Source organism: Ptychodera flava, chromosome 7 (assembly GCF_041260155.1).
Source record: "Ptychodera flava strain L36383 chromosome 7, AS_Pfla_20210202, whole genome shotgun sequence".
In the NCBI taxonomy this organism is placed as follows: domain Eukaryota; kingdom Metazoa; phylum Hemichordata; class Enteropneusta; family Ptychoderidae; genus Ptychodera; species Ptychodera flava.
In genome coordinates this window covers 45,261,366-45,273,241 of record NC_091934.1, presented here as the reverse complement: position 1 = coordinate 45,273,241, position 11,876 = coordinate 45,261,366, and the positions used below count along the sequence as shown (strand labels likewise).

At 38.1% G+C, this 11,876-nt stretch overlaps 1 protein-coding gene and 1 long non-coding RNA gene across 5 annotated transcripts in view; one reads left to right on the top strand and one right to left on the bottom strand.

The window, feature by feature from the left end:
* Positions 1-470: 470 nt before the first annotated feature.
* The window catches only part of LOC139137670 (N-acetylneuraminate lyase-like), a 42,994-nt gene continuing 31,588 nt past the window's right edge, over positions 471-11,876 (top strand). For 2 of the 4 annotated variants that reach the window (XM_070705883.1, XM_070705879.1), the window contains exons 1-4: positions 476-602; positions 6,519-6,665; positions 8,217-8,311; positions 9,206-9,267. In XM_070705883.1, coding sequence (XP_070561984.1) covers positions 8,279-8,311; positions 9,206-9,267 — 95 coding nt within the window. In that variant the 5' untranslated portion in view covers positions 476-602; positions 6,519-6,665; positions 8,217-8,278. Of the gene's footprint in view, positions 603-6,490; positions 6,666-8,216; positions 8,312-9,205; positions 9,268-11,876 lie in introns of those variants that run through there. The other 2 variants (XM_070705880.1, XM_070705881.1) reach the window with 2 other exon arrangements.
* On the bottom strand, positions 9,579-10,006 carry LOC139137671 (uncharacterized). The gene is made up of 2 exons (XR_011553437.1): positions 9,821-10,006; positions 9,579-9,650 (listed from the first exon to the last, which is right to left on the bottom strand). It is a non-coding gene; the product is annotated as an uncharacterized lncRNA (long non-coding RNA).

The following is an 11,876-nucleotide window of genomic DNA, read 5'->3' as shown; positions in this document are numbered from 1 at the left end:
GCACCACATCTTTGCCCTCTTTATCTTCAGACAGCGACGAACTAAAAAAAAAATTATAAATCTGAAAATTTACTCTGAAAAAAAAAATTTGCACAGCTAATCTCAATTGGAAAAAAAAAATTTCAGAAATTTACAATAGTAAAAAAAAAATTTTCACAATTTCATTGTGACCACCCCCCCCTCCCAAGGTCTAATGGTCCATCCCTAATAAAATATTTCTTGTTCTTTACTTCCCAATAGCAGCTCGTACTTTATTTAAAAAAATCGAGCTTTGTGAGTTTTTGCCTTACCGCACTTTCTGAGTGTGTTATTGAGCAAAAAAGTGAACGATTATTTGACTGTTTCCAGATCCCAAGCAAGCCAGTCCAGTGAACCATGTGCATTCATATGGATATTCACCTCCAGGCGTGACCTGGCAGAGGTTAACAGAGCCGTACGTGATGTAATTGTGAACTATGAACCAGCACGTTTCCACAAACTCAACACAACAAATCTGATCACAGTCCACTTGTGTACTGTCGCATGCATGTCAATGCCAAACACTGGGTTGCAGTAAAAGGGGTGAATTAACAGGCATCGCAGGAAGGATTAGGGTGAGCATAGTAAGTACTCTATATGTTTTCCATTTCATCCCTGTATCAGCTGTATTTATACTTCAACTAAGTGAGTCCCCATATCACTGCATGGTGCAACTTCACGGCACGCTGGCCTTGAAAATTGAAACCATTGACGGTCTGTCATCCACCCACCACTGTTACGCCCCTAAATGTAAGCAAATGGTGGCTAACTTCTGAACGTGTAGATAGGACACTGTAACTTTGACTGTATTTTACCGTTGACGAAAACGACAATTCTCTGCGCTGTTGGACATTTATCTCCGCACTCTCGGAAATTCTCCGCGCTGTGTAAAAATCTCCGCGCTGTTGGAAATTTATCTCCGCGCTGTTGGAAATTCTCCGCGCTGTTGGAAATTTCTGTCTACTGTTTAAACTTTCTCCGCACTGTTTGAAATTTCTTTCTGCTGTTTAAACTTTCTCCGCGCTGTTTCAAATTTCTCTGCTATAGGAGAATAAAGTTGCATAACCTTAATGATAAATCCAGATATACATTTATGATTAATGTCTCTGCCAGATGTATGATAGCACATGGCATGAGGGAATTGTCCTTTACATTGCTGTCAGCTGGCCACTGCCTTCTCAGGTATTTTGAATCTATAATCCACCATGGCATACGGTATAGTAGAGCTTAATTTTTAAGTTACAGGACCGGTGTTCAGCATGTTGGTAAATCGTTCCGGTCTTCCCAAAACAGATCCTAGCTGACACTTCAGATTCTCTTAATATACATAAATCATGGATAATGTTACCTCTACCATTCAACTTTTCGTGTATAGTAGTCATTAAATTAAAATAAATTAAATTAAATGAGTCAATGTCAACAACCACCAATGCAACAACCAGGGATTTAAGACAGCCCCTTTATAAGTTTTTAAATGAAAGTCCCCCCTCCTTTTTTACCTGTTCCTGAAGTACAATGCTAATAGCCTTTTTGGTTTAAGAAAGTTAGCAGTTATAATGCATTTGTAAACAACTTGTAAGTAAAGAGAACACCAGTACACAACCATGCATACTCAGGTGTGTGTGTGTGTGTGTATTACAGTTGATGCTCAAACTGCTGATGTATGTGTGTGTGTGTGTGTGTGTGTATGTATGTGTGTGTGTGTATATTACAGTTGATGCTCAAAATGCTGATGTGTGTGTGTGTGTATTACAGTTGATGCTCAAAATGCTGATGTGTGTGTAGGTGTGTGTGTGTGTGTGTATATATATATATATATATATATATATATATATATATATATATATATATATATATATATATATATATATATATATATATATGCTAATGTAAAATGGCAAATTGTCATTTTAATTTGGACTGTGGAAAGACTACCAGACTTCGTATTGGAATGTTAATCATTTTTACGTCAATGATCAAGGAAAAGAGACAACATATATATCAATATATTTATGTAAGCAGTGGAGTCCGAATTTTCATGCTATCAGTTTTTGAAAAGCAACAGCCCTGCCTTCTGTAATTCTGTCCTGGCCCTAACCTTCGCAAATGATCATTTTATAGTGACAGGTTCCTCCCTTCAGTTTTGTTCTTTACGATATCTCATGCAACTTTACTTTCCCTTCTCAAGGTCACAGCCTGGTCACAAATACTCAAGGTCACAGCCTGGTCACAAATACTCATGGTATATGGTTTTACTCATTCAGTATCTTTCACTGTACGTGTTGGCTATATGTTCCACTGTTCACATTCATATTTCAGCATTCGTTTTTAGATGTAACATCATCACAGCTGCAATGTTTTGGTGCATAAGGGCATCAAATTCTGTACTAGTTTTATATGGAATACATGTACATAAATGACCAGACATTTTGTCTTTGTTCAAAGCTGTTTTCATCCAGGGATCGACAGTACATCTTTTGGTGGCTAAAAACCTCTGAAAAAGTGTAGAACGAAATTGCAGCCCGTTTCATAAAATGATACATTCACGTTACAGTTATTTGAAAATGTGGAAAAGTAGCATTGTCATGCAAAATCTGAAAACGAAGTCGTCAAATGCAAGAATGGGAAAACTTGCTTGTCGGAATCGATATAATTTCCTCCCTAAAACGTCTTGGTCCATCCCTCCGCATGTCGCATGCACAGAATGCCAAACCTTGATGATGTCGTAAGGTACCGTTCAGTTTTTACGGCCGGGGGGGGGGGCGGCAAAATCCAGGGGGGGGGGGTCATCATAATTTTGGAATCCGCAAAGGGGGGTCATCGCTTTTTCACTGGTAGGAAAGGGGGGGTCACCACATTTCAAAAACATAATACCAACAATAAAGTTCACTTTATGCCATGGCCATGATCGACCCTCTTTACCGGCGGGCCGCCTTTGGCGGCCCACTACAATAAATATACATTATGTATTACCCATGACCCTCTTAACGGGCAGACGCCGTTGGCAGCCCACTCCAATTAGGTTTACTTCATGCAATGGCCATGATTGACCCTCTTTACCAACGGGCCGCCTGCGGCGGCCACTACAATAATTGACTTTATGTAATACCCCACGGCAATCTTACCGTAAAATTCCCAATTGAAGCCGCGGCTTGTATTAGAAACATTTTTGAGGGACCCCTGGGATCACGCATATGGTAATGGCCGTGCGCCTTCAGCGGCCCTGTCCAGTAAAGTCTACTTTATGCAATAGCCATGATCGACCCTCTTTACCGGCGTGCCACCTTTGGTGGCCCACTAGAATAAAGTTGACTTTACGTAATGGCCCATGACCCTCTTAACCGGAGGGCTGCCTTTGGCGAACCACTCCAATAAAGTTTACTTTATACAATGTCCATGGACATGAGTTGTCTATGGAAATGAAGTTAAAAATTGCCTTACATACAGTCGACCTAATTAACAGACGTTTCAATGGATGTGGCTGAGAAGTTTGTGCACTGGCATCGAATAAAGTGCGCCGCGTACCGGAGTTCAAATCCAAACCATGCGGGTAAATTTGACATATGGGTTTTGGTTATTTTTCAGGGGGGGTCATCAATTTTTTTCGTCTGACAAAGGGGGGGTCATCTTTTTTTCACAAAAAATGCAGGGGGGGGTCTATATTTTTTTGAACACCGGCGACAAGATTTTGCCGGCCCCCCAGGCCGTAAAAACTGAACGCTCCCTAAATGGGCGAGAAGGTTGAATCTGAAAAAGCGTCTTCGCAATTATTGCAACTGCACAGTGAAATAACAAGTAGATACACGTCTTATCGTGATTTTAAAATAAAATTATGAAAATATTGCTGGCGGTATTTATTTGTAAGCCGACTGTCTGGCGTTAAGTGCAGACAACCTGCACAAACTTACAGTCCAGACAACCTACACAATCTGAAAAGTGCAGACAACCTGCACCGAATGATGGCAGTGAAATAAAACAGGTATGCTCACTTGAGTGTCTGGTGGTTCATCAACTTGAAGCAGCTACAAAGCGGGCTTTTCATAACAACACCTTGTTAATAGCGGAGACAGCGATTTCATACTAACAGGGCTGTTTTTATATTGACCAAGCTCCTACTAACACAAATCGGTTTTTCAGGGCTAATTGTACTAAGCGAAATAGCGAAATGGCGAAATGACGAAATCACGATTTTTTTCAAATTGCACAATGAAGAAATAAAGATACTACACATAGAGAAATTACCTGCCACCTAGAGTATGCTGTATAATCGATGTTAAGCCGAAATACCCGGGTGCACATTGCAATCTGCACGGTGGATTCCAAAACCCATGTGTATGCCGTGCAGATTGGAAATTGATAAGAAAATATGCTGAGTTTCATCTGAACAAAGTCAAATTCAGTGAATCTGCACATGTTTGATTCTCAACATTGAAGTTTAGCACCGAAAGTATGATAAATTCGGCTAAATCGCAGGATCGCAAACCTGGAAGTTGACAGCGCACAAAACCACGTATACCTCGAGGCTTAGGGACAGACCATTAGATTTTGGGAGGGGGTGGTCACGATCGGATTGTGAAAAAAAAAATTGTACAACTGAAAATTTCAATTTTTTTTTCAAATGAGAATAGATGTGCAAATTATTTTCCTGAGTCTTGCAGATTTATTTTACTCAATTGTGTTCTAAATAGTTTGTTTATTTTGCAATGTAGTGTGAAGATATTTCCCCCCAAACTTTCTGTTCTGAATTTTTTTTCCCATTCTGACCACCCGGCGGCGGCCAAACAAATAAACTAAACCGACAATGGTATCATCGCTAATCAGTGCCTTTTCTGTATACTGCAAAACACATGCCAGTAATAAACTTGTTGTGGTCGAAATACTTTTCATGTGACAGAAAATGACTTTGGTCAGTTTGGAAAAAAACATATGCCAGCTGTTTGTTCAGTTACTCGAAACTGAATCTGATTCCGAGGCCAATTTCAGCGATGTTCAACATGGCGTTTTACAGGTAATGTTGTACTAGTAAGAGTAGGAGACGATTATAAAGCATACTCTAGGTGGCAGGTAATTTCTCTGTGTGTAGTTTCTTTATTTGTTTATTTTGCTATTTGGAAAAAATCGAAAATCGTGATTTCGCCATTTCGTTATTTCGCCATTTCGCTATTTCGCTTAGTACAATTAGCCGTTTTTCAGACTTGTGTAAACTGACCGATAGGCAACTTAACCACTCATTACAATCTCGACTCCTAGGGCCTGAATAACGAGGGTGTAGCGACACGTTCAGTACTATCACTCAATGAAGAGTACGTCAACCCTGTTGATGTTTAGCATATGCAAGGTCACGAACTTATCATACAGCCGTCGGAACTGCGCTCAAAGGTCGTACGGGACCCATACGACCAATGTAAACTCTGTATCCAATGTATGATGCAATCTGATTAAATCAGATGTAGAGTACGGCGACATCTACTTACGCGTACGCGGTATTCTCTCGAGAGGCGACAGCAAGAGAATATGGGCCGAGAATACCGCGGACGCGTAAGTAGACGTCGCCATGCTCTACATCTGATTTTAATCAGATTGGGTATGATGGTGATTGATGAAAGTTAAAACTTGTCTGTCATAATCTACATCGTATAATTTAAACGTTGCAGCTATGATGATGAGATGCATCTAGATATCGTGCACGAAATATATTGTTTGTAAACAAGAAACTTGCACAGACGCAGTACCGTCGACAGTTTCTCTTTAAAGGTTGATCATTGGACCCGAGAGAGGACATGCATGTTTTTAACTTTCACGGTGTGTTTATTGTTAAATGTTGACAGAACATGTGCATCCTCATTGCCAGCGTGACGCATTTTGAACTTTCAAGCCACAGGGATACTTGACTGCGAAGGCAATAAAGGCTGATTTTTTTTTAAACTTTGCTTTAGAAGCAATTCATTCACATTTTGACTATTCCCCGACCTCGACCGTTGGGTTCATCACTTGTGTGAACTTGCTCACTTTGGACAACTGAGTCGACCTTCTATTGCCATGGTCTTCTTTATCAAAGTTTAATGTGAAAGACATATAAGTATGCTAATGCTCACCATGGTCAGTATTTCATTTCAATTCATTTCTACAGTCTCTGGAATTAGGTATAATTATTTTTTTAAATGATTAATAATGGTAGAATAATATAAATACCATTTATAAATTATTTATGATGAGATGAATTATTTAGTTGTCTTGATACTTAAACAAACAAATAAGCAAACAAAAAACCTCACGTACATTGAGTCTTTCACGAACAAAGTTTATGCCCAAAAAACCCGAAGTTGTGATCTCCATGTGTGAACATATGCCTGATATTCACGATGTTTTCGATCACCGACCACCAAAGTGAACGCCCCCTGACCTTGATCAGATCACATGCACATTGCGGTCACATGATCACAACAAATCAACAATAGAACTTCCCCAATAACATCACATCCGGCTATTGTCCGTTCCAGCTGCGACAACGAACTTTCAGTCCGGACACACACACGTGAATGTGTGATTCAATCCAGTGCATATACACTCATTCATCGACTGCCTGTGTCGGTCCATCTGCAGCATCTGCAAGCGCCGTTTGAGTAGATATCTGCTCCGATCAAGGTGAGTTTTTTCAAGTTATAGAGAGCACACATAAAAAAATTACCGACTTAATTTATGTACATAAGGACAAAGGCAAGATCTTCGGTGAAAGCGCCATCGCCGCCGGGCCGCGCAATATTGGAAAGTGAATTTGTCGGCAGAAATTAATTCGAGGATTTACGCGAACCTTGCATGCGTTCTTATGTCACCATTTTGTTCTACTGTCGTCGAAGTGAAAAATAGTTGAGCGGTGAGATATCCATCATCGGTACGGATGTGTCGACGTCGGATGAAAAATAAGCCTTTCGATACGGTATGGTTCGAATAAAGTATTGATGTAGATTCTCTTTGTGTGCGACATTGATCGCGTCCTTGAACGTCTAGCGTCTCGCATGTTCTCAAATAGCCCCTTTCAAATTCAATGCTAAACATACACTTTTTTCCTTTTTTTTTGCTGTGTTTTCATGCGCTCATATATTGCCAAGTCGTCAGTTGTCTGTGTGAATGATGAAGAAAAAAAACGAAATTAGGACAAAACATATTGACTGATAGCCAGGGAGAAATACAGCTGAAAATAGATCGTGCATGGCATCGCTCCCCCACAGAGATAATTATCTGTGATTCCGAGTAGGTCCGTGGATCGTCCAGTTCATATTGCATGTATCGAAACTACGCGACCCTCTAGTTGTGACATGTAGAGCCTACTTCATCTCGTATTTTGCAATAAGTATTTCAGTGCCGCGCTGTAATTGCTTACATTGTTCAATAAGTTCACAACGACAGTCGCAGTCTTTACTAGCGCAACGCCGACCAGACGGTCACATCGCATCGTACAGTGCTGCGGTAGTGGCAGGGCTACGGATCCGCAGCAAGTCGCTTTGGCGCGTCAGATTTTTCGATAAACTATATTTTTCCATAGTGTATGTAAAACGAATATTTGTATAAAGTCCCAAAGCATCTGAACCGGTCATAGTTGTCCGTATACATTGTCTTCACGGTCTGATGGTTACCTATGGTGTAGATCACATTTGCATGCATGGCTTGTGGCCTTGCATGTGACGGCATTGTAACTCATGGCCGACCCCCATCTAGCAAACATTCTATTTGGTCACTCAGTATTGACACAATATGATAAAAACACATACATAAATGAATGAATGAATGTAAAGTTGAATCTTCATTGATGTTTATAGTTTCAATCATATATATATATATATATATATATATATATATATATATATATATATATATATATACATACATATACATATATATATATATATATATATATATCACTTCTTGATTTAAATGGATAATATATAATTATTATAATATAAAGTAATTTTCTAATTATTGCATTTTATATTCATATTTGTAATTTAAGGAAAAGGTCATATCTATCTTCTCGGTTGCAAGGTTTCAGTAAAGTCTGTTTGTTTTGACTAAACAACTTAAAAGCCCTCTTTCCAATTCCAGGTCAGGTTGTTTGGATTCATGGCATAATGTAACATTCGCAACTTTTGTTGATGGCATACCAGTTGTGATGGATAATTTTCTTTTCTTGTTTCTCGGGTTCAAGATTTTGTGATTTTATTTCAAGATTTAGCTTTCAAAGACATCAACAGATAACCCAATCATGTCAAATGAAGATGGTCTCTCAAATGGAATTGTAAGTTTGCAATATTTCTCTCATTTAATTTGTAATCATCAAACCCTTTCTGGAGTTCTTTTATTGGCTTTATAGGTGTTAGCCACTCAAGTGAGGTTCATTAGTTCATTCCACTTTGACCTTTGGAAGGTCACCTTATTTTTGAAATACCATTCAGACTATTGGTTTTGGTCTCAACATTGCAGTTCATACATGCCACTTTGACCTTTGGAAGGTCACCTTTTTTTTTAATACCATTCTGACGACGGTAGACTTGGTTTTGGTCTCAACATTGCAGTTCATACATGCCACTTTGACCTTTGGAAGGTCACCTTATTTTTGAAATACCATTCAGACTATTGGTTTTGGTCTCAACATTGCAGTTCATACAAAACATCAGAGTTTTGCAATTTGCATTTGTTTCTGTAATATAATAAATTAAAATTTGATTTCATAGAAAGATTCTAAATTTATAACAATATCATTTTGCAAATTGTGTGTCCTTTCAATTGGAGATTTTTTCATTTATGCCACTATTTTGTTTCTATTGACATTTTTTTACAACTCCACTATTTTAACTTATTTTATCTTTTTCTTTCCCAAATCAAGTTGAAATATCTTGTGTTGAACTGATCAATACTGTCCTTTTCTTCGTAAAGTTAGGTGTCATGGTTGAAAACTGAATCTTAGTCTTGAATAGAATTCACGTTTCAACAATTACAGTGCATGCTGAAAAGGGTTGTAATGCATTGTAAATGGAAAACTCAATAATAAAGCTAACTGATCGTTAGTATTTCAATGAACTTTAGGGACAAGATGAATTGCAGTTCTCAATTTTTCACTCCTTTCCACTTCTTTTTTTTTACAACAAAGATGATATTGTTTTACAATACAATCTTTTTTTTTTAATTCTAGGCTGGGATTTCAAATTTCAAGGGGTTGGTGGCAGCGCCATTCACACCTTTCACAGAAGACGGGTAAGCTTCATAATGTACCAACCAACCATTTGTTATGTTATCTTATGTGACAAAATTCAGTCTGAACCAGTATCTGTTGGTGATAAGCAGACTTTGGAATCCTTATTCTTTCAACATTTTCACCACCTCTTCCTGTACAAAGTTCCACCAATCCCACTGAAAACAACGGACGTCTGGCAGTGAGCCTGGTTGAACCAACAATGAAATGAGTTTGTTTTTAGAACTGGTGTCAGTCCAACTACAGTAGCAGGTACTAGGTGGCAATGAAACTTGGTCTTGAGAGTAGTATTGAGCGGATGAAAAAACAAGACTCTGTTCCAAAATAGAGTTTATTTCTAAAACTTCGACGTTTCGATTCCACACAGGGAATCTTCATCAGGAATCTAAAAAACAACAAAATTACAGTAAATATGGGACTAGTAAAAACGAAAAAGAGCAACACTGGCGTAAAACCATTTAAAAACTATTCGAAAAACTGAGTTGTTGGTTTATAAAAGGAACTATAGCTAAAAATCAATCTGTACAGACGAGAAGAAAAAAGTTTTGAACTTACAAACAGAAGACGAGTGAACACTCAGTCTAAAAGTAGCGATGTTGACCGGCCGGATCGTACAAAGCCAATGGCGCGAAATACAATGAAGGGAGGGCTCCCCAGAACAAACAACTTACAGACATGAGGAAAGGACTCCCTAGCTGTAGATGAAGCGGATTTGAAAACCTATAGGAACTGTACTTTATTCACCAGCCCTTTTTATCACAACTGGAAGTTGTGATATAGAGGTGGTTTCAACCGGTGTTTGATGTCGTCCATTTCCGTAAACGACAAAAAGTCAAAAACTGCTGAACAGACTGCGTTGATATTTGATACCGATACATAGACTGGTTCCAAGGTTCCAATTCCGAAAAATGGAGCCAAACGGAGCGGCGGTTAGATAGTTTTGGGAAATTTCTAACCCCCTTTTTACCTAATTGATTTTAGGGTCTTTCATATATGTAGTTTTGGAATGTACACCAATCCTGCATTGTGGACTGTTTTATGAGTTGTGGAACAGAAATGAGGTTTTGATGAATGTTAGAAATATGCAGGATGACTGATTTGAAGTATAAGAGATTTCTATGCTCTTTTGGGTATCAAAAGCATTAAAAAAAACATATTTAATAGTTTAGATTCTCACTTTTGAGATGACCCTAGGCATTTGTTAAGTAAACATCCTTGAGTCAATATACAGACTTTGACATTCCAGAGATTAAGTATCCACAACCTCACATGTTACAGTCTTTCACTACAATGGTATGGCCCAAACCCATTGTTATCAATGGAGATTGTGGACCTGTCTACAGGAAATTGGGGTGAACAGGTTAGACAATGACGTTACAAGTTGTAGGTTAGTTATCAAGGTAGCACCAGCATAGAGTCCTGAGCATCTGTCCATGTGTTCTCACAGCAAATTAAAGGGAAAAAAATTATTTGAGAAGTTTCTCTCCTTTTAAATAGAAGTATACCGGTATTACAATTTAAACCTGTCATGGATAGATTGCTCTCAAATGATCTGAAACACAGTTATTGCCCATTAGCAACAAATCTATAGCAAGATTTATATATGTAAAGTTCATGAACTTACACAAGGTATTAGACAAAAGATGACCATGACTTTGCTACTTTTCAACATTAATTTCAATCAGATTTCCCCAGCTTAGTGTATAATTTTGTAATCTTAAATACTGTCAACTTAGCTTTACTAACTTACTCTAACCTCATTATTCTTACACTACTGTTATGCCTTATAACCACAAAATTTCAAGAGATGCATATATGATTGTCACTTAACAAACAATTTACAAATATGTCTTCTGCTTTTTCTCCATATACATATACATGTCTCTTTTCTCATAAAAATGAACTTAAAATCACAATGTGAAAAATAGTCTTTCAGCTATATGTTGCTCATTGACTTCGTGGTCTGTCTAATTCACAGTGAGTGTGGTTGTTGATAAATGCCGATAATACTAGGCGGTCATTATGTCCAAGCGCCATTGGCGGTATTTTTTAACATAATGACCATAGGTCATTATCACATCTGGAAGTTGTGATATAGGGTTAGCTTCAACCGGTGGTGGACAGTGTCCATTTTCCGTAAACGACAAAAAGTCAAAACCGCTGAACAGACTGCATTGATATTTGGTAGAGATATTCAGACTAATTCCAAGGTTCCGATTCCGAAAAATGGAGCCAAACGGAGTAGTAGCGGTTAGATAGTTTTGGGAAATTTCTAACCCCCTTTAACTAATTGATTTTAGGGGTTTGGAATGTACACCAATCCTGCATTGTGGACTATTTAATGAGTTGTGGAACAGAAATGAGGTTTTGATGAATGTTACAACACATATATGCAGGATGGCTGATTCAAAGTATCAGAGATTTTCATGCGCTTTTGGTAATAAAATTGATAAAAAACAACATATTTAATGTTTTAGATTTCTCACATTTGTTATGACCCTTAACATTACAGACTTGATGACATAACTAGCTGCTGGACCTGTTTACTTGCGCATTGATTTATAGACAAAGATCGTTTTATTTTGTAATAAGGACGTGTGATTTCGTAAAA